This window comes from Suillus subalutaceus (genome assembly GCF_016647625.1).
Source record: "Suillus subalutaceus strain FC151 chromosome Unknown DFJ58scaffold_137, whole genome shotgun sequence".
NCBI classification, from domain to species: domain Eukaryota; kingdom Fungi; phylum Basidiomycota; class Agaricomycetes; order Boletales; family Suillaceae; genus Suillus; species Suillus subalutaceus.
The window spans coordinates 108,306-130,736 of record NW_024540386.1 but is presented as its reverse complement, the minus strand read 5'-3'; the positions used below and the strand labels follow the sequence as shown (position 1 = coordinate 130,736).

Below are 22,431 nucleotides of genomic sequence, written 5' to 3'. Positions count from 1 at the left end.
AGTGCTATGAGAACCACCGCCACAGACATCCTTGAAGCCCACGCTAACTTATTACCCATTCCCCTCCTCCTACAGAACACATGCCATAGAGCCATCATCTGCTTAGCAGCTCACCGCCCTACCCACCCTCTCCATGCTCACATCTCATGCACCGCAAAATGTTATGTCGGCCACCACTGCACCTCCCTACACCGTCTCACTCGCTCATTCAGGATAGTACCACAAGAAATAGAAACCCTCACCGGAGCCACTCAACACCCAGCATACCGCAACCCGTATAAAGTCCACATAGCAGAAACCAAGGAGGACTCCATCAGAGAACAAGCTGAATTACCTGACACTATCCAGATATTCAGCGATGGCTCCAGACAAAATGGCAACATCGGAGCAGCAGCAGTTCTAATCCGTGATGGCCACCCACCCTGCATTCTATGTTTTCACCTGGGAACTGACAAAGAACACACAGTATACGAAGCAGAGGCGGTGGGCCTTACACTAGCAGCTCACCTACTGGCCACAGAAAGGCGCATACACTTCCCAACATCCATCCTAGCAGACAACCAGGCAGTCCTAAGATTTGGTGAGAGCACAATACCAAAAGCAGGACATTACCTGATTGAACACTTTAGACAAATGATGCAATCCTTCAAATGCACCAACCGAGGAAACAACCATGACGTTACAATCAGATGGATTGCCGCTCACAGCGATGTAGAGGGCAACGAACTCGCCGACAAAGAAGCTAAAAAGGCAGCAGAAGACCGACGGAATAGTAGCAGAGTCGAAGACCTACCGCAATACCTCTCAACAGGTCAGCTCCCCAACAGCCTATCAGCCATCAAACAGGCCCACAAGAAAACCACCGCCCTCAGATGGGAATGCCTGTGGCAGAAGTCACCCAGATACGCTCGCACAATGCAACTCGACCCTAACATTCTCTCTCGCTCATTCCTAAAGCTAACCGCTGACCTCCCTAAACACCTCATCAGTTTATATATGTGCTTCCGCACCCGCCATATCGCTCTCAACCACCACCTCCATCGCATCCAACGAAGTGACACTCCCTCATGCCCCATATGCCCTAACACAGACGAAACTATCCACCATTTCCTCTTCATATGCCCCCAGTATGACCGCAAACACTTCATACTTCAAAGAAAACTCGGCCACAAAGTGACATCCCTCCCATTTCTGCTAACGAACCCCATCGCCACGGAGCACTTCCTGAGATACGTGAACAGCTCAGGTAGAATGAAGAAAACCTTCAGTGAAGTGATGCTCCCCCCTCCAAAAGACAAATGATAACTCATGACTTGTAGAAACCTATAACCTGACGACACACAAGACCCCACACGACAACAACACCACTGTACCACCAACCATAATTTTATTCAATATTTATCCCACTCCCCACATGAAGACATGGGCCCGACCCCCAGTAGGCCAAAGGATATCAGGCGAGAGATGAAGATGGAGCTGGAGTAAGGAAGTAGAAACAGGCTGGATAATTGACAACGCTCCCACACCCTCTACACGACCACACTCCACTCAACAAACCCATCCTGCACCACTAACGCATTCCTTCATAGCTCCATGTGCTGACCGCCTCGGTGGTCGAGTACGCGCTACAGACAAAACCACATGACAAGAACAATACCATTACCATAAATAAGAAGAGACAAGTCAAACTCATCTTCGATGATCTGCGCACCTAACACGGCTGGCGGGAATGGCGGACCAATGGGGGTAACACCCACATTGGGGCATCTGCGAGATCAGAGGTGAAAATGGGGCAGGGGCCCCTGTAGACTAGACAGTATTGTCCAACATAGGGTATATTACCCCAATGGACAGAAATTGGAATCAAAAAAAAGAAAAGAAACAAAAGGCTAACAGAGGACATTATTGTCCAGACCGTGAAAACAGTCATGAAATTGGTCACGCATGAGTTATTCGGGGAGCAAGCGATGTCGAATGACAAAACCGCAAAGAAGGATATGTTGACCCAGGTGATCTGGGATTCGGTACCACGTTGTTTTGGGCCTAACAGTGAGTCTATACCTCAATTGTTAGGCATCAGTCTGACCCTCATTTTATTAGCTATGTTTGAAGATTTTATCCATAATAAACATCGTAGAGATGTAGCAAATGTGTTGTTGGTAATGCGTGGGAAGTTAGCTGAATTCGCCCATGAGGGCATTTTCAACAGGGTACCGACTTTTCCCTCCATGGCACAGTATCACGCCTCCCGTCACCTATTGCCAACGCATAATCCAAAAGATTACAACTGATGCTGACGGACTTGTTTTCATGCACATCTACACTTTTGACCAAGTGAGTTTCATTTTCATGTGTTGCCAGAGGCGACTCATTGTTTTTCAGAATGGGCAAGTCGATATCAAGGTGAAGTTCCAAAACCCTTTTGTCATGTCCAACACCATCCGTTTTGTTTTGTTTGGGTCCCACCAAGAATTTCTTGGCAACATGGAAGAGCAGCAAATCAAACATTTAAAAGTGATCTGGGCACTCGCCGGTGCTGCAACATTCTACAGTCTAGATGAACAGTCGGACGTTCACGTGAAATTTGATCATTTCAGTGGAACAGCGTACAGTTGCAAGTTTGACACCATTCTAGCTGTGATCAGAAACCTCACTGGGGACAAGCTAGCAGAATTTCATGATTTCCTACGGTATGTTACGAACTAGGATAGTTCAGACGTATGACTACTCGATAAGAGTAATCGGTCAAGGTCGGTTCAAGACTTCAGTGTATACCGAAGTTCGATGTGCTAAGACAAGACAAGGAGAGTGTCCTCGACTTGAATCAAGTTCTATACGACTTAAGATTGGGGGTCTTAAGCGAAGGAAGTTCCAGGTAAAACCTAGTAAGATTAAAGTAAAGAACTACATAGTACAGGACGAGTTTATATAGTGAACGGTAACGACTTTAGGGCCGGTACGATGAGATCATAAGATGAGTCAGAGATAAGACGAGACAAGTCAGAGATAAGACGAGACAAGTCAGAGATAACAAGAATAGAGATGAGTCAGAGATAACAAGAATAGAGACGAGTCAGAGAGAACAAGAATAGATCATCTAGCGACGGCAAGATGCGATCATGATGTAATACAATGATGTAAGGGGAGGAAAATGAATAGGGGCGTACTTGACTGTAACACGGTATGTGTTAGTAGTTGGACCAACACAGGCGCCCTCGTAAATACTACTACCCTTGCTATTGTACCACAACTTGGACCATTAAATACAGTTTGATAGTTTTGATTGTACTACTACTACTAAATACTAGTATGATAATGCATTTACCACACTGATAATCTCATGTCACATCGATAATCTTTAAATCTCGCATCCAAATGTGTGAAACTTGACTCAGGGTCCAAACATATCCAAAACCAGGTATTTACGAACTAAATTTTGAGCTAACCAAAACAGCGACTCTTGCAAGAGTTTTGAAGTACATTTCCACCAAGTTGGATTTTTAGATGCAAGTGAACAAAGTAACTTAAAGCGGAATTAAGTTTTAAATTTTCAAAGCAAGTACAGTGTACTACCGGTACCTTTCACACCAGATTCACACTTGTCGAGTTAAGGCCTGTACACCACCTTTTGAGACAATCTGAGTACCCAGTATGAATATTAGGCATCTAAATAGTACTACCAATGCAATGATTTATTTTTTTTTCGCGATGTTGAACACGCTCAATGATTTAAAATACACAGTGCTCGAATGTCACACAAATGCGGTACATTTCACAGTGTGACCAATGCATGTCATTGCGTGACCAACGATTCACACTCAATTGACACAATGCCTTCATCAGAGGACTCACTACTAGAACTATCACCTTCTTGCTCGTCAACACCATCAGCCACCAGCCCTGCACCATCTTCTTCATCACAATCTGCTTCAACTGTCTGCTGTGGTGCTCGCTTGGGCTTTAGTGGCCGTTTTGGTTTTCTTCGGCCAATCTTTCTTTCACACACCCTCTACATTCAAACGCTCGCACTCAACCTGCCAGTCCCTCACAGCTGCTGCATGTTTCTCCTTTATCTCATTCCACTGTGTCACCAGCTCTACACCCTCACCACATCTCACCTCTCTTGCTGCTTTTCTTTGTTTTCTTACTTCCACTTTTTCAGTGCGCTTCTCACGATCCTCCTTCAATTCATCGACGAACCGTTGCTCTGTCATATGATGCCTGTTCCCCTTCGGATACAGTTTGACTCGATCTGTGTCTTTCTTGTCACCTGTGTTGAGGGTCTTATTGAGTTTTCATAAGGTGAGATCTTGAATTATGATCTGTGCATTCTGCCCTGCATTGATTTGTTCACATGTAGCAAGTTGGTGTTTTGCGCGCCGCAGAGCCTCAAGGTCCAGGCAACAAGTTTTCCAGTGCTCGATATCTCCCATCTCGTCTCCTGATGGTTGGTTTGCAATCAACAAGCTCCAATCTGGCTCTGGCAGTACTGGTGGCTTCTCGAACACTGGTGCAGGGATTGACTGGCCTTTCGACATTCGTGTCTTTGATATGAGGAATGAAGATGATGTTTGCGAGAGTGAAGCTGTCATCAGGCGCATACGTTTCGAGGGGGTATCAATGATTTCACTGTCATAGCGATGACGGGATGGTGAATTTGGGGTATTTGGTTCTGTTGCAACTACTGAGCGTGGTGATTCGTGGCTTCCAGGGAATCGAGATGGTCCTGCAATAGGTTGAGTGTCTTTATGTGTGCTTGGGGATAATTCAAAAGATATTGGCTGATAATTTGTGAATGCAGCTAGGACTGCTCGTGTCGGGCTTGAGTAGGGCAGTGGAAATGTGCTACAAGTGGAACTCTCCTCGCTTGGCTTCATTTGATCAGCTGTGATGACATTTTGGTCAAATGGGCAGATACCAGTGACACGGAATGCTGTTTTGATAAGATCAGGAGTAAATGCACGGACAAATGCATGTCCAAAAGTGCCCGTAAAGTCTGCTTTCTTGATACCGCGTCGCTGACTTTCTTCGAATGCACTGACTTCTTCATTAAAGCTAGCTTTCATCCTCGCAAAGCACACAACATCAAGGCCCTGCAGGGCATGAGTACAGTGTGGTGGGTATCCGAGGATGATGATATTTTTGTCCATTGCAAATTCGAGGAGCTTGGGTGTGAAATGTGAGCTATGTCCATCCATGAGGAGCACATGGGCTCGTCCACTAGCTTTCTCTTTTGTTTGTGGATCAAAGTCGTTGATCATCCAATCCAGGCACAATTCACCATTGGTCCACCCATTGGGTGAATGACAGAGACTTGTCCGAAATTTAGTGAGCTGTAGGGCAGTTATCAATTGAGACTCACGAGGCATGGGCAACATTATTGTCCCCCCACTTCTGCATGAAGTTTTGACCTTTGAAGATGATTGTTGGGCGGAGAGCAGTGCCATTGGCACAGATCGTGATGATTCCTGTCACATTCTCCCAATCTGCAGATCCTGCAGTGTGCTGTAGCTTGGCTCCTCGTGCTCCAATACAGCGACGTGACTGAGTGTTTGTCAATGGAAAGCCACTCTCATCCATGCCATAGATGTCTTCAGGTCGGATGTTCTTGTTGACTATGTGCTCCTCAACTAATGAAAACCAGTGATTGACATTCGAAGGGTTTAAGGCCTTGGCTCGCTGAGTATCAAGGCCCTTTCCCCAGTGTGTCTGTAGCTTATCGTGGTGACGGTCAAGGAACCAAAAAACCCACTGCTGTCCAACTTTGTCCTTTGCAGGCTCAAAGCTCTCTCCTTTCCGCCTCTCGATAATCGTGTTGGCATAGTTCTCGATCTGTTCATGACTAAGGGGAAAGCCTCGTTTAGCTGACTCAAGTAGGAAGTGGACCATAATATGCTCCTCGGCAGCTAATATCTGTTGTTTTGAAGCCATGTACTCTGAGAGGGGCTGAGTTTTGCCTGTAGCATGATTGAGTATAGTCTTGTACTGCTTAGGAATACCAAACTCTTCTGCAATTGTCCGAACACCCTTTCTCTTCTCTCCTGTTGGCCGAGCTTGCTCAACACAATATGCATGGACTGCCTGTATTAATATATTGCTCTGTGTGCGTAGCTGCTTGATCCGCTTGACACGATCCGACAAGGCGCGAAATACCATTTGGAGTTGGTAAATTGATTTATGCGGTGATAGAAGTGGGGTGTGGGATGCTATAAAAATCGAAGCATAGATGCGCGACGCATCTTTGACACGAGCCATCACACATTGTCACGCATGAAACAAGTTTTGCACAGAATGCCTTTTGCAACACAGAATTTCAACCCAATCACTTCCTTCTGTAGAGATATTTTGTGCAGGATACATGGCTGATTAAAATGATACTACATATACAGGCAATTTTCGGCGAATTCTTTGCACTGGGCCTGGTACAAAAGTTGTTTCACAGCACAAATGTCCCATGTCTTCAACTGAATCTATCCCCAGCTTTTACACACTTCACATATCTCTTTGTAATTCTGCATTATGATTCTATACATGCTTCTTAATGCATGGCTCAAGTGGCAGGACAAAATAATAATAATTGACGAAGTTTTAGCACAAGTGTGAAATGTACCGGTGGTGTGAAAGGTACTGGTAGTACACTGTAATTTCAAGTGCAAAAAAGGAATGTGTGAATTTACTGATGTGATGTGGTGAATTTTTGATCTGATTTTGCCAACTCCAGTCTCCATCTATAAAAAGCATGTCCTTCCCAGACTCCAAACCATCGGCAGTGTGTTATGAGTCTACATCCGAGTGCCGCCACACAAACCAAATACGAACAACAAATAATTCAAACACCGCAACTTTGGACTCTAACACACTTGGCCAACTGGCACAAGTTGTAGTGGCGCAAACGTTGCAACTGTTTGTCCCTCCAAAAAAAACATTCCAAGTAGTCGCCAGTTCCCCAAGTGTGACACGGGAGTATTTAAATAAACATAATATAATTATTGAAATATGTTTATTATTATATAAATAAACTATTAGCAGGAATGGTGCGCAGAGAACATGAGGCATAGTAGTCAACGAGTTCGTGATAAAATGAGCGCTGTCATGCTTGAAATGCTGTTGTACCATGAGTCTTGCAAGCAGACTGTCAAAAGTGATACAGTGCCTACAAGATAATGGCCTGTCCACGTCAACCTTCATGAGTGGCATTCTCAAAAGCAGCCATGTCGAACACCAGGACGCAAAAATCTTGCTGAGATCTAACGCGAGTCAGATGTGCACACTGCTGAATGCTAATGAAGACTCACATTCATCTGTCCTCTCCTGGGCAATTGCCCTTGTACACACAGAATTGTGTCGAGAAGTCGCCAAACTCAGTCTCCAACAGCACTGGCCTTCATTTTCGAGCAACATCGGTGACTGTGGAACAACTCGAGACGCTACTCATCAATCAACTTGCAATGAAAATGAAAACTGTTGCCCCGCACCTTTGGAATTTAATGATGGCCCTTCTTGACAGCAGGGACAGCCACCGGCGCAAAATGCCAAGTCCCTCGGCTGTGGGGTCACATATGGCAGACGCTGTTGAACAACGAGAGATGGATTTGGGCGAATTCGGTGGAGATAGTATTGGGTCGATGGGGCCGGGCAATGATGACAGCGATGACAAAAGTGAAGAAGCCTTTGAGAGGCGCCCAAAAAAGCGCCAGCGACATGCTGCTGAAAGGAATGAGGCGCTACTTGTTATTGTAAGTCCCAAAGTGTAGCAGCAGGTACAGTACTGACAGTATTTATTAGAAGGCTGTAGTGGCAATCAGCATATGTTTGCAAAGCTTGAACGAAAAGTGCAACTACTTACAGGGTTGGATGGGATTCTTCATGAAGTCAACTTGTGTGCCGGAGAAAGTAGTCGAGGTTTTGGCTCATGCAGGTCTTTTGATCAGCCTGTCGTCGATCCATAATGCAGTAACGTCCGTCTCGAAAGAGATTAGCAGCAAAATCAGGAGTGAAGTACGCACACTTTGAGCAGCCTTCACATACGATAACTTTGACATTGCTTTCAAGACATCTCAACCTACCCTAGAGAACCAGTCCTCATTTGTGAGCGCCACATCTGCCACAGTTGTCCCGCTTTTTGGTATTGATGAGAGCAATGCCATTGCTTTGAAATGTTCTGCTCAATTATGGGCATCAGACCACAGGAATCCATTGCCGTCAGTCACACCGCTGATGAACGAGATGAGAGCCATGATGGACCTGCACAAAAAGGATACATACAGTCGCCAAATCAATCCAACAAAGCCCAGTCCACGAACTGCAGCGTTTGCCTGGCATGTGCGAGCAATTCTCATCAATCAGCATCAGAAGTTCAAACATTTCTTGAAGGACCTTGGCGAACAGGAGACCATAAAGAGGATACCTGTTCATACAACCTATCAGATCCCTTGTCGTGCAATGGATATCAAACAATCGACTACAGATGGCAACATTGAGGTCTTAGAGGACCTATTTCGACAGGGTGGGATTGGCGACAAGTGTGACAGCAGTTTCAATGCTGATCATGATGTTGACATGACGAACACGTCATTATTGTCCACGGTGACCTTTTGACAAAAGAAAGATTAGACACTGTCCGCAATAGCCAATGAATCGAGCACTTCAAACCAAAAAAACCACCTTCAATATGTCATCTTCTTGCCAGGGTTATTCCACTATAAAATGGTGTGCGCCGATGCCCTTTGGTGTACACATATCCAGCCGAAAGAAGGACATGATGATGAGAATAGCCTGTATCAGCACATAGGCATTCTACGGCCTGATGAAACGGGGAAGATTGTTAGCAAGCCAGGATTCAGGCGTGTACACGATGTCCTTCATCATGATGTCTGGGCCTCGATGCTTGATTGTTGGCGGATCGAGGCACAACACCAAAACGCGATGTATACAACACTGAAAAAATTTGCCGAATCAGAGCCAACCTGGGACGTCATTGTCATGATGTCACATACCATTGTGCAGAAATACGTGGCAACAACAGACGGCCTGGATACTGCATGGTCAAAACCAGTGGGACAACGAGATAAGCGGTTCGAAAACCAAACCTTGCGTAACCGAGACGAGCTGCTGTATATTGACCTGTGTCAGGCCATGAATACTGGAGACATTGGGAGGGTAGAGGTGTCCTTCCTCCCATGGATATACATTTTCAAAGCTACCGGAAAGCATAAGTACTCGTCACAGATATCCAGATTTCTGAACAACTTACAGTTTAACTGGCCGGAATCATTGAGGTACAAGTCGGTTTGATTGGATGTCAGTACACCTGCTAAGCTTGAGTCTTGACAGTGACATTATATGAATGAACTTACTGTGCAATCCAACTGGGAAGAGTGCAGCATTCCGCGCTGTTGACTGGCTTGTTGAACTGAAACAACCTGTACACCAAGGTGAGTAATCGCTAACCATTACCCGTTAAGCTGGCCCAAACGGCACTCTTGAGCACATTATAAAGGAATCTCTGCTCATTGAAGTATACCGTAGCTGTCATGTTACTATGGAGAACGTGTTTCACTTACAGTACCGAACCATTCGGCACTCAGCACCGGATATGACGAAGACAATAAAAAAACTATCTGGGCGTATGAAAGACAAGAATGTACATCTGTCAAAGGACAGCCGGAAGGCCCTGCGAGTAGTACTGGACCAGGTTTCAGCAGGAATGACACTGATGCAGGAACAACAGGTTATTAATGAAGAGGATAGTAGTAGTTTTGACATTGAGGCAGACGATTTCCTTGACTAACCTGTCAGGATAATGATGGACCAGCCACCGCTGGAGGATTGTTCTCAGTGTTTGCCTTCGCTTTTGATTGTTGTGGTCTGGGAACATATTTTGGACATAGTTTAGTTTGATGCTAGAAACTCTTCATGTCAGACACGGTCATCGAGCTGAATAAACACTTACCAATATGACCATAGTTCCCGCATGCACTACACTTCCTCAGTCGCTTCGCGGAAAGACCGTCTACAGAACCAGCAGCTTCAATCGGCTGTGGGTTTGGCGCAAGAGAATGTTGGTTTGTGATAGAGGAGGAACCAAGAACAGGGACAGATACCGAAGCCACTGGCTTGGGAGATGGTGGCTTGTGGTAACGGGATGCACATATTGATAATTTTGAGGATTTCAGGGCCTGTATAAATCTGTATAGCACCAATGCATCTGCTCAAAGAGGGCAGTTACAGTGACAATTTTCGAGTAGTGAGCAAGGTCAATGATTCGATCCAAGATTTTATTTGACATAATGATTTGAGGGCCGAAGAAGTCATCACCATCAAGATCCTCCTCAAGCACCTTAAAGCTTCTCCACTGGAGGAGCTCCCGGCGAAGATTGTGTCCCCCGGTTGTTATCTCGTATGGTTTGATAGTGAATTTGCGTTTTTGCCCGAGTGGATGGTAGTGGAAGTGATGGGAACAGACAAGATTGTAATGCTGCGGGGTTACAAATGTCACAGCAGTAACACAATGACTTAACACTGCATCTCGCACAACAAGGGCTGCTGGAACTGGCGTCCCTCACCGCCTGATCTTTATAACCAGGTAAGTCTATGATCTATTTGAACAATGCAGGCGCTCACCGATACTAGGATTGTTGAAATATTCATCTGCTACCCTTCGACGACACAAGCCACGAAGGTGAGCATTTATAAATGCATACATCAGCTGATTGCTCGACTGCGTCATTGTCAAGCCCACTTGGCAAAATCTTTGCTACAGCCCCAGCGAAGCCAGGAGGATCTCGTGGATGTGTGGACATCCCCAGCGATACTTCATGAGCTGGCATGCTCGCTGCCTCTGCAATATTGTCTCTCCCCATGTCCCCTTCAACATTTTCTTCTGTGTCACTGACAATACCACCATGGTCCTCTAGCTCACTATCCTCCCTGTCCAACCAGCTGCTGTTGGCCTTATTTGTCTCAGAGTGCTTTGCCCTCTTCCTAGTAGGAACACTTATGTGTCCCTGTGGCGAGGGGCGCTTCCGCTTTCCACAGTAAGTATCAAAATACATTGGCTCGACAAAGTATACTGCAAGTGCTGTTAGTAACGGGTCTCGCGCTGCACGTCCAAGTCTCTGCATTAATGTGCATAGCGATGGCGTATATCCCCATTGAATGACGAGAGTGATATCACGCAAGTCAAGACCCTGAATACTGTGAGCTTGAGTACCAATCAGTCCACAAACAACAACTCACCATTCCTGCAGCGTCCGTACAGCAGACACCCCAATGTCCCCTCTACGAAGCTTATCCATTGCATCAACGTGAAAATCCATAGACATGCCGGAGTGAAACCAAACGACCTTATCTCGTGATCGCGGTGGCATATGCAGATGGATGCAGCTACAAGCACTCTCAGCTTTGTCGCGTGAGTTGGTAAAGAGCATGAATTTTTCATGTGGCGTGTTCCCATTGAAAGAGAATATCCGGGTAAGATCATGCATGGAGCTGCTGGGAATATTTCATCTCCTCCACCATGAGGTGAATGTTGGGACGGTCATTAGAGCGTATAATCTTTGTAGTATTGTATGATCGAATATGAAGTTTTGACTGAACATCATGGAGGATGTGTGGTGGCATTGTCGCTGACACTGTATGAAAAGAGACATGGTCTGGAAGGAACCATCGAAGGTTCCCCAATTCACTATACAAAGGTTGAAAATCTTTGCCCCATTCACTAATACAATGGCCTTCGTCAAATGTAACATTGAAAAGAACATTCGTAAACCTTTTGGACTTCCATAAATTCTTAAATTCGTGTGTCCCCAAGTACTCGCTCTGGACTGACCGTAATGACACGGTACTTGAGCTTTACAATGTCCTATTGTGTATAACAAGCATTAGCACAGCTAGATACAAACGACATGCACCCACATTGAAAGCTTCATCAGTAGAATCTTCTGCAGAAAGGTTGTAGGCTGAGAAGCCCAGCGTTTTTGCTTCATTGTGAGTTTTCTCACCAAGAATATTCAGAGGTGTCACTATGAGGATAATTCCATTGCCATTGAATAAAAGGGGGATCCAGAACGTGAACATTTTGCCTGAGCCAGTCGGAGAAATAGTAAAGACATTCTTCTTCTCAAGCTGATGCAAAGCCGACTGAAGTTGCCAAGTACAGGGGGTGATACCAAATTTATTGCGAACAATCATCTTCATATCGGTAAAACTGGGTACTTTGAATTGGTGGGCCAACATCGTAATAATGGCAAGCACTCGAGGCTAACTCAAAAAATCAAAATGGGTTATCTGTTATGTCACACTAGGTCACACTATTAACTAATACACTGGCGACTACTTGGAATGTTTTTTTTGGAGGGACAAACAGTTGCAACGTTTGCGCCACTACAACTTGTGCCAGTCGGCCAAGTGTGTTAGAGTCCAAAGTTGCGGTGTTTGAATTATTTGTTGTTCGTATTTGGTTTGTGTGGCGGCACTCGGATGTAGACTCATAACACACTGCCGATGGTTTGGAGTCTGGTCCTTCCCGAATCTGTGATGCATCCATGGGAAGGTGCTACTTTTTTTATTAGTGCTGCAATCAGCCTCATCGACTAGGCTGGCATGGAAGATGAGTTGAGTTTGGCGATTGCAGGTCGCTGTCAAAGCCATCCTTGCGCAAATACTGTCCATGCTGCTCACCCTCATTCACCAACCATCACTCCTACCCTATCGACTATTTGTATCAACTTGCATACCGATCTTTAATTCAGCATAATTGCTTTGTTGCATGTACTGTCCGCGTGATGTGAGACACCGAGAGATTCACGCCAATGCTCTTTCGACTGAATAGCTCCCCACGAAACCGCCGATGGGGTAAACCCAGAGGCCCAGCGCAACCTACTCAACCTCATCTTAATTCGAGTCGGTGATTTCCCTTGAACCTCAAGTCGAGCATGTAAATTCGTTCATCTGGCTGTTTCTACTTCGAACGCAAACGGGACATAAGTACTTCAATGTCATTGACGGCCCTTGAACATCTTCTTAGGATTCTGTGGGTTTATCTGTCAGTCATGGATTGTGTACAAGAACGCTACCCCTCACAATGCGACATTTCCCAACAATCTCCCCTGCCTTGGATAGTACCTTCTCTCGCTGGACCGACAAGAAGATCTGTGGAGTCAACTTTGGTGGGATGATCGGATCTTTATGATGAGTGGGAGCATACATTCTCGTCGCCTATGAAGTTGCGAATTCTCTTGTGTGCTTCCTTTCGACTCTCAGACACGTGGTAGTGACTGAAAGCCTCAATGACGTCCTTCTCACTGGCGGTTTTGCCGTCCTTGCGGCGGACCAACCAATAAAGACTTTCCATCCCTAGGGTCAAGTCTAGCATATTTCAGATTATACTTCTAGTCGATGAACGTAGTATCACCTACCGATGATATACGCCATCAAGACCCGTGCGGCAGAAGGCGCGGTATCTGCCATGTCATCCAGAATCTGCACTGCATTGTTTACAGCAGGGGCGATAAGAGTGGCTGGGTTAAAACAAGCCCCAGCTATGCTTGCGATAATCTGCGCAGAGTTGCCATCCGAGGCAGCGGCGGCACCATCCAATGTCGGGAGTATCAGAGGTTCCACGAAAAGTCGACGGATCATGGTTCGCATGTTTGCTCCAAGCAAAATCTACGATTGTGAGGAAAACTTCAGAAGTCGGCAGGGATTGAGATACGCTACTCACCTCGTCGGGGTCCTGGAGAAGTTCATTATATGGGTCATGCGACATTCCTCGCAGAACGTAAAGAACAGTGGATACTGACCTGAAGATTCCATACTCGGACGATGTCGGAATGTATGACGCTGAGCACCTTCAACAGAGAGACCTTTCGAATCCCTTTCAAAGGTAACGCAGATGCGAACATCCCCGTCCTGTACACTGAATCGGGAGAAATCAGATTTGATATTTACTTGATATTTCGGAAGGAAAGTCCTCACTGTTCTTTCCTGCCCTGCAACGAAGCTTCGACGTAAGCCTCAGTGGTTCGGAATGTAATGCACAGATACTAACCGCAAGGATAGATTCACTTTGTAATTCACATCGGGCTGATCAGACAGTTCATTTCCCTGCGCCAGCGTCAGATGCAGACAATACGTACCATCTGCGCCTGAGAAAACAGAACATCTAGTGTCTCTGAGCTATCAAGCAGCGACTTGGTCAGCTCGATCAGCGTTATGATTGTCTGAGACTCTAACAAACGACGAGTCTCAGACAAGCAGGATTTCACAGTAGCTGGAATACGTACGTTTCATTGAAACAGCACAATAATGCGACCACGCCTGTGGAATCTTGGGCGATTGAAGTACGTCAACGCATGAGCTTTGATATTTCTTTGCGGCAGCAGCAACATATTGTTCTTTAGCATTGCGCATGGCTTTGCTATTCTGGCCATTGGAGGTATATTCCTTCTGCAACCTCATACGTTCACTAAACTGAAGCTTGTCCAGTTTAGTAAAAACCACAATGAGCGGAACTAGGCTCATAAGTAAAATTGTTAGATACGAGAGTATATTATTGCAGACACTTACCTGAGCTTGATTTCAAGTATTCCATAAGTACCAAGTCACCACCTTCGAATAGACGCTCCCCTCCGAGAGGAATTTCGACACAGTACCTTGGCCAACCATGAGTGATCGATCAAAGTACAGAGCAGTTCATCAAAGATACCATATGGCATGGAGTTGATCTGTGACTGGTCCATTCTTGCGATCGTTAAGGAACCTTTTGACGATGTTTAAATTCTTATCTGAGCCAGATTCCAGACCCTTGCTATCGTGGAGAATGAGCGACCTGTTTGCTGACGAGAGAATCGGGCGGTTTATATCGTGGTTGCCAACCTATACGTCATGATCATCATCTGAACAACTGCCAACATCGATTTTGAAAGCGATTGCGCACGGAATAGTCACTGGTGGTGCTTCCTTCGTATTCGAAATCGAACACTTCGTTCACTAGTGTCGACTTTCCAGATCCTGATTTACCGATGAGTAGGATCCTGAAGGCATTGCATTCCCTCGTAAGGTCGTCGAAGTATGAAGTTTCGTCTTCAACATCGTGATCGGCCAGCATGATGGTCGCGAGATTAGGGCGCAAGGGTATCTGGCGCTTAGGCCATGAGGCCACCTTGATGAATTCTAAGTATATATGTAGCCTACGTAGGCACCGACTCAATTGGTGATAGCTGTACTAAGCTCGGTTCGAATGGTGAGGTACGCAAAGCTTGAAAAGCTTCGTGCGTAGTTGGCTTGTTCATTGATGTAGCTACGTCGTTAACGGGAGGAACTGTCACTAGAGACGATTGTTCAGAAAGTCAGGGATTTGGACTTTCTCAGTCTTTCTGGGGCCAAGCGGAGTCTGGAGCCCATCGGCAAGTCCGGCAGAGTTCAACTGAGTTTAAACATCGCTTGATGACAAAGCACAACTTTGTAAAACGCTCAAGCACCTACTTACCGTCTACATAGACCTCCACCTCCGCCAGTCTGAGCAGCCTCGTCCTCGTTTGTACTCCGCTAACGGAGCAACAGAATGAATGGCCAGTAACACGCATGATCCATGCTAACCAACCACGATCAGACGCACCATATCGCTCTTCATCAAAACTGAAGCCATCCCTCTTGAGTTGTTTTCCTCGATTATCGCTTTAACAGCCGAATGATGGTAACTTGCAAGATATTTCAGTCAATTCGACATCGCTGAGGTACTGCAACTGAGTACTTAAATACTTACCGTCCAACATGGTTAGTATAACAAAATGCGCCTATGTTGCCACTCGGAAAATGGTAGCACCTGAAAATTTTAAATACAGTTACTGTTGACCATCGGAGGACCCGATAATTCATGGTACGAACTTACAGCTGTTGCAATTATTACATCGAATCAACAAGCATGTTGAAAATCTCACTCACCCCTACATCGGGGTGAATTAGTCACGAATGATAAGTTACGACCAGTTCACTGTACTCACTGCATCTGTTAAGAAGACTGAAGGAAGACTTGCTGGATGTTGCCCATCAGAAGCAAAAAATACAGAGGAAGTGAGGAGGCAGACCTAACACGTTCACACTGATCGTGAGAGATGCTTATTAGCAGTGTCGATTGGGTAGCCTCGCGAAACGTACATAGCGGTCAGTATTCCACAGTAGCGCACCCGGAATATCAATACAGCTTGCTTACTGCCCATATAATATAAGCTACGTACACTGAGATATAGAATAGTCATATGGGACCAGCGTTTCATCTGCCCCGAGTCAACTGACTTAGCTTGTTGATCTGCTGGTATGGGATTCTGCTCACCCAGATCAGTTCAATCTATAGAACCGATCATGGTGAGCTAGTGACTGCCACAGTGACAAGCATCGATCTACCTCTTCTCCCAATGTGAGTACTGGAGATACCACAGGGTTATCAGTAACTCCTTCGATATGCACTATCTCGCTTACCCCAATCGTATGATATCACAACAGAGGCTCCAACTGAGAAGCCCCAGTCATGGTTAGATTGAGACAACAACAACATCACTTGCTCTCTACGAACCTACAAAATAGCTGAAAAGGATAGACCAATTTATTTGCGGCCACCAACTGGGATCATTCGAGACTACGGTCATAATGCAGGAAATTGTAGTCTCCCCTAGCCCTAGCTTTGTAGACGAAGGAAGGTCGTTCCTTTGAATAAAGAGGGAATCAGTGAAAGCGAACTTGATGGATGCACAACGATATTTTATTCGTGCTAGATATAGCACCGCGCTTCAGCATGTTTTGACATTTCGAAGCTGTTCGCGTGAGCCCATTGCCAAAAACATTCACAAGAAAACCCTGCCATGGTTTATCAAGGAACCATAATGGCGGAGCATCAGTTGGTTGTTGAACACGCCTATCAGATCATGAGTGACCATCGAAAAAAGGCACAACCTTCCAAGAGGGTCTGTACCTCCTAGCGCCTTGCTCGTCGGGTCCCGTGGAGCATAGTAGCTCATCCAAGGTCCTTGTCAGCAACGACCACTTCTTCAAGCTTGGCTTCAACTGACAGGGCATCTGTCAACCCTGCAAAGACATAGTGCGATGCCCCGTCGTGGAAAACCCACTACGCTCAATCCACGTATCGGTGATAATCCATCATGCAATTGATGGCATCGCGCGTGACCTAGCTAGCGCTTATCGGCGGCCCGAAGCAAAAAAAACCATCAGCCAAGTAAAGGAACCATCAGCCAAACAAAAGAAACGTCACTCTGTATGCCACTGCCACTGCATTGACGGATGAAATTAGATAAAATCATCGCTAACGCAATATCAGTGTTGCCCGTAGAATGTTTGAATACCGAGGCTCTACAAAGCTGTGAACATGTTGGCATTTTTGAAACTTGTGAACATCATTTTTTCGGCACTGGTATCATCAAGTGAACCATGTGGTCTAGTCGTCCAACCTATCCCCATCGAAGAAACCTAAAATCCTGCCGTTTCATCTTAATAATACTCGACGAGCATCTGTACCCTCTCCGCCTCACTCATCGGGGAGTGTAAAAGTCCATCCAATGTCTGATAACAACAATAAATCAGCAACGCGAACATGATACGGCAGAATAGTTAAAAAATATATCGAGCAATCAAACGACTCACCTCCCCTGCTGATAAGAATCCGTCTACAAGGCCTCCAAGAATGCCCTTCAATGCCTCATCTGCCACCAGCGCCGCCCTTGCCTCCTCCCAAGACATCGGCATCCGCCGCGTAACGCCCACTGCATCCCTTTCTGCCTCAGTCATCAGCGCAGGGGGCGTAGCACAATCTTGCTCTGAGAGCGGTAATTGAGATTGGATACCAAGGAGCCCAGAGCCGATGAGACTGGCAAGAACGAGGTAAGGGGAAGACGTGCCGTCTACACATTTTAACTCGAAGTGGTTCTTCGAGGGAGCGTTGGTCGCGAGCTTTGGATCTACAGACGCAGCAGGAACACATAAGCGTACGGGCACCTCACGGTTATCCCTTCCCCATGCGACCCATGTCCCGCCGCTCCAAATGCCATCGAGCATGCGTGCATAGGAGGCACGTAAGGGGAGCGTGAATGCACAGGAAGCTTGGAGATGTCTGAGTACACCAGCTAGGAAGACGCTTTCGAGAGGGGTGATAAGATTGTCTGATGTGCCTGCTGGCGATTGGCTCAGATTTTGAAGTTCGGATGGATGCTTAGAATCGATGGGGTGCACGGAGATGTGAGTGTGAGCCGCACTACCACCTGTATGAGAGTGTGAATCAGAGAAGGTAAACTTAGGGTGTGAATATATTGGTAGAAGACAGTGAATCATTGACTACGGCCCGGAATAACACGTACAGTTATCCGCATGTAACCTTGGCGCAAACGTCGCACGAAACCCGTGTTTGCTTGCAACGTTGGTGATCGTTTCCCGTGTGTGCACGAGCGCATCAGCAGCTTCAAGAGGTGGGAGTGGACCCGTCACAATCTCGTACTATGTTGCAGTACAAAATCAGCATACGGAAAAGACCAACACAAAATGGGGTGCACCAACCTGCCCTGGCGCCGCTTCAGAATGATACATCATCAATTCAATTCCGTCATCGATGAGTCCACGTGCGATCTCCTCGATCACTTCTGTCTCCTTGGTTCCAGAAGGTAGCGCTCGCGCGCTGTTCCATCCGTGTGGATTGACCGCGTCGATCGGGTTCGTACTCTTGAGGAGAATGAATTCGGTCTCAAACCCAACAAGGAAGGCGGCATTGTAAGATTTGGCAGTACTGAATGCCTAAGTGAGTCCACATTCAACGGGTGTCGGAAAGGACGCACTCGACGATACGATTCAATGTTGATCGCGGACACATGGGTACACCCGCACCAAGGATGCGGCCTGGAGTAGGGACCTTATCCTGGAACCAGCCCATGATACTTACATGTCCCGGCGCGTATGAACACAACCTCATGGATGACAAGTCCACCACAAACAGGTACTCCCCTACAGGCCCAAATCCAGATGCGGCCCTGTTAATTACGAAGCCGAAGATACATTGGGTGATGGTTATACCCGGTCTGGAGGAGGCGAGGAGGCGCTGGAAGGATTTGAGAGGAACAACACGGAAGCCAGTTGCGTTGACTAAATCAACCCAGGTGATGCGCACGGAGTGAATGTTGAAATTTCTGAAATATGCCGCTTGGGATTCGATCGGAATGGTGTGAGCTTTGATTGTCTGAGGTGAGTAAGGTGCATATTGAGGCGAGTTCGACATCACTGCAGATTACAAGAGCGATCTAGCAACCAATTTCAATTACTATGCCTCGAGCGTTAATTATAAAGGCTGAATCTGGCCTAGTAGTCTTCCTTGTACTTAAACGAGTGCATGCCGTTATCATGGACGTACCAAATTGGTCATTTCCTGCGACAACATTGCCAACGAGTGGCTGCTCCTTACTCAAACACTACCAAAAACTCAGGGACATATTGAGATCCAGGAGCTGTAGTGACAAAGTTCCCACAGCCAAAAAATGCAGTGGTGCGCCCAAGGTGGGCCTATCGGTGATGCATCACTGTATCCCTGCAAATGCAGCAAAAGCTTGTAATCAATGACAAGGATGCCTGCGGAACAGTTTGCGGTGCACTGTTCAACGTTAACGTTCAACTCTGATGAACCGTAGTGCTGGATTCGGGGCTGTGACTCGCCGTATTAAACGGCATGCAGATGAAAGTTAGCACATCAGGAATACTTTCATCTTCGCCATGTCAGCTACGACTGTAGGTTATCAGACAGCGCAGGTGAATCCATCGCTTTTCAGCCCGTAGTACAAATGCTCATGTTTCAATACCTTTGCACATTCATATTATTTCACAGGTATGCGCTTCACTACTACTAGCACCCACGTTGTCTGTCTGACGATGGAGATAGTTGGAGCGATGGCAGCAGTGGTAAGTGTCTGAACGACCATCCCTAATGCCCTCCTCATCTTCGAACCTAGATCTTCGACTACTGCTTGACGATTCCCCAAGAGGTTTGTGACCTTGTTTGGTTTGACTCCGATGCACGTTAAGTTAGCCCGCAGGTCCAGTTGATCTGGGGAAGGAAGTGGGACGTTGTTAGAGTTACGTATACCCTCGCTCGTCATGTCACCTTGATGGGTACTGCCATGACCACGTACGGTAAGTCGCGGAGTCTTTGCTTCATGTATCGCGCCTTGATGAGATTTAAGCTGCGGTGACTAATCGGTCCAACGACACAAGTGTTTGTGAACTTGTGATTTGAATTAGACTCTCACTGACTGTTCCTTTAGTGTGTGACTTTCAATAATGTCTCATACGGTAAGCAGCACTAGGACAGACTCGAGTTCAACGTGGATATTGAACACTCATGAAGGTTTACATATGACAAGCATCATCGCTGCAGAAGGTCGGCCTGATGGCGCTTTCATCGTTTTGAACCAATACTTATCATCTACTCTGCAGGCCTGCTTATTTTTCGCACATATGCCTTTTGGCATGAGAACAAGAAATTGCTGAAGTGGCTTCTCGTTCTTGCTGCAGTAAGTACCAACTTGATGATCCACCGATCAAACTCAAATTTTCATTTGGACAGTTTTCAATTCTAGGGGCTGTTGGAGTGTCAAAAGTTGTGAACACCTTCCTTCTCACTAACCCTCCAGGTATCCGTGCTTTATGATATCGACTCGGAGTGAGCACTTGTGCTAACCTGCTGTAGGGACCGACCCGACAGGCTGCGTGTTTGGAAGTGGAAAGGGTAGCTCCATACAGTATGGTTTTTTGATCAATTATGAGCTAGGTAACTCAAGTTGATGCTATTAATACTGGAGCTGTTAGCTTGAGATGTTACAGTGCTCATGATCCTTACGATATATAAGAGATTCAGCTTCTACAAACATGTTCGAACTCCCCTCGTCACTACAGTTTATCGCGATGGGATAATATACATGACCTGCATCATAAGTACGTCCTCTTGTTTATGAACTCATACAGGTCTAACAAAAGTCATTCAGTGGTATCCTTCACAAATATTGTTGTCGCCCTGGTTGTTCCTGTGAGGTTTTAGGCATTTGGATCCACAGGACTTACTAAAATGCTCAACCTGTTGAGCACATACACTAACATCCTGGATGCGTCAGTGCATTCCTTCATCTTACAGGTTCTCTTGCTGACTTCTCTCAGACCACAACTTGTGATCCACGGAGTGCTAGCCTCCCGTATCTTATTCAATCTGCGGCAAAGCCCTCAGTCTGATTCTATGATCATTGACGGAATGTTCCCACTTGCGGACACGTGTCAAACCCCTGAAGGCCATGATAGTATCGCATTTGTCAATACAAACCCAGGGACCGTAGAAGGGTAGTTTTGCATATTCGGCAAGGATCCCCAGCCCCCACAATTGTATCCATCCACACCTCTTCTTAAGTTATTTTTGCTGGTTCTACGTGCATGGATGAAGTTTACCTTCTCAAATCGTACTGAGGTTTAGCGTCACATTCCCGCACTCGTATTAATATTCTCATTCAATTCTTCGCTCACATAACAGTATCTCGCACAAACAACGGAGAAATAAGTATGAGGCACAGCGTCAGCACTGCTGTATACTAGGTTGAGTGGTGAGGCTATGGAGAGCCACTATACACGAGGCTTGTGCATCATGCTGTATCCTGCATAGCCGCCCAACACAATAGACCTGGTACTGTTTTGCCTGTATTCCCTCTTACCTAGTACTATCCTCTGACGAAATGCTCCCTCCGCAGCGGGTCAAGGATTATGTCAAGGGTTTTGTCACGGATTTGGGCGAGATCATTGCAGTTCGTTTGAGGCGCCCCAAAAGAACGAACCCAGACAACGCAGCTCGACAACCACCGATCATGACGGCGATGACTCCATCCATGTACAAATCCCTAGCGCCTTTTCCTTTCCATCACCAACTCTCTCTGCGAATTCATCGCTAGTACACTCTGCGAGCAGCAGAGAACCAGGTCTCGAATCCTCCCCCAATGTTCCATCCGCTAGACACTCCGGGGGTATAACCCTTGCCCGCGAAGCTTCTGACATGGCCCAGCTAGCATTGCCATTGGTGCAGGCTGTTGCAAGTGCAATTCCACTTGTCGGTGCTCCGATGCAAGCAGCTATCGGTGGATTATTGACAGGCCTTCAAGCTATAGATGTGAGAGCTTGTATGATTGCGAGCACGTTTCTTGATTTCAAAGGTCGCTACAGAGACGTAACCAGAATCAGGCGGACCTCAATGGCATGATCTTACGACTCGATCGACTGAGCCGCGAATTGTGCAACGCCTTGCCTGCCTCAGATCCTGTTGAACAGTCCAGAAGAGATTCCTTTGTTAGGTATCCACGCTATCGGTGTATGCTTGGATTCACCTGACATTGAGTCACACTCAGAATACTG

General features: G+C 46.3%; 7 protein-coding genes across 7 annotated transcripts; 3 read left to right on the top strand and 4 right to left on the bottom strand.

Moving 5' to 3' along the window:
* Positions 1–1,928: 1,928 nt before the first annotated feature.
* Positions 1,929–2,706, top strand: DFJ58DRAFT_733008 (uncharacterized protein; the record flags this gene model as incomplete). Its single annotated transcript, XM_041386228.1, has 4 exons — positions 1,929–2,049; positions 2,101–2,173; positions 2,238–2,334; positions 2,383–2,706. The coding sequence occupies 4 exons, from the start codon at positions 1,929–1,931 to the stop codon at positions 2,704–2,706; spliced, it is 615 nt and encodes a 204-aa protein (XP_041238976.1).
* Positions 2,707–8,442: 5,736 nt separating this feature from the next.
* On the top strand, positions 8,443–9,790 carry DFJ58DRAFT_718422 (uncharacterized protein; the record flags this gene model as incomplete). Its single annotated transcript, XM_041384472.1, has 4 exons — positions 8,443–8,506; positions 8,630–9,278; positions 9,379–9,434; positions 9,465–9,790. 4 exons carry the CDS (start codon positions 8,443–8,445, stop codon positions 9,788–9,790), a joined length of 1,095 nt encoding a protein of 364 aa, XP_041238975.1.
* A 1,252-nt stretch (positions 9,791–11,042) lies between these two features.
* DFJ58DRAFT_644609 (uncharacterized protein) lies at positions 11,043–11,192 on the bottom strand (the record flags this gene model as incomplete). The annotated part of the gene is made up of 1 exon (XM_041381407.1): positions 11,043–11,192. A coding segment is annotated over one exon (150 nt), but the record flags the coding sequence as incomplete, so codon positions are not given.
* A 286-nt stretch (positions 11,193–11,478) lies between these two features.
* Positions 11,479–11,787, bottom strand: DFJ58DRAFT_667273 (uncharacterized protein; the record flags this gene model as incomplete). The annotated part of the gene is made up of 1 exon (XM_041382608.1): positions 11,479–11,787. A coding segment is annotated over one exon (309 nt), but the record flags the coding sequence as incomplete, so codon positions are not given.
* A 1,039-nt stretch (positions 11,788–12,826) lies between these two features.
* DFJ58DRAFT_907932 (uncharacterized protein) lies at positions 12,827–15,344 on the bottom strand. The gene is made up of 13 exons (XM_041395081.1): positions 14,939–15,344; positions 14,708–14,877; positions 14,569–14,654; positions 14,286–14,513; positions 14,139–14,230; positions 14,051–14,085; positions 13,978–13,991; positions 13,803–13,918; positions 13,724–13,735; positions 13,419–13,668; positions 13,208–13,368; positions 13,084–13,152; positions 12,827–13,031 (listed from the first exon to the last, which is right to left on the bottom strand). Exons 1-13 carry the CDS (start codon positions 15,107–15,109, stop codon positions 12,999–13,001), a joined length of 1,437 nt encoding a protein of 478 aa, XP_041238972.1. The 5' UTR covers positions 15,110–15,344; the 3' UTR covers positions 12,827–12,998.
* A 1,858-nt stretch (positions 15,345–17,202) lies between these two features.
* On the bottom strand, positions 17,203–19,364 carry DFJ58DRAFT_811080 (uncharacterized protein). The gene is made up of 5 exons (XM_041391458.1): positions 18,837–19,364; positions 18,562–18,787; positions 18,366–18,501; positions 17,656–18,269; positions 17,203–17,574 (listed from the first exon to the last, which is right to left on the bottom strand). Exons 1-5 carry the CDS (start codon positions 19,271–19,273, stop codon positions 17,503–17,505), a joined length of 1,485 nt encoding a protein of 494 aa, XP_041238971.1. The 5' UTR covers positions 19,274–19,364; the 3' UTR covers positions 17,203–17,502.
* Positions 19,365–19,394: 30 nt separating this feature from the next.
* On the top strand, positions 19,395–21,243 carry DFJ58DRAFT_811079 (uncharacterized protein). The gene is made up of 13 exons (XM_041391457.1): positions 19,395–19,797; positions 19,874–19,947; positions 19,998–20,030; positions 20,082–20,178; positions 20,229–20,260; positions 20,310–20,337; positions 20,393–20,425; positions 20,482–20,558; positions 20,612–20,678; positions 20,735–20,815; positions 20,869–20,979; positions 21,030–21,150; positions 21,199–21,243. The coding sequence occupies exons 2-12, from the start codon at positions 19,876–19,878 to the stop codon at positions 21,080–21,082; spliced, it is 684 nt and encodes a 227-aa protein (XP_041238970.1). The 5' UTR covers positions 19,395–19,797; positions 19,874–19,875; the 3' UTR covers positions 21,083–21,150; positions 21,199–21,243.
* The last annotated feature ends 1,188 nt before the right edge of the window (positions 21,244–22,431 follow it).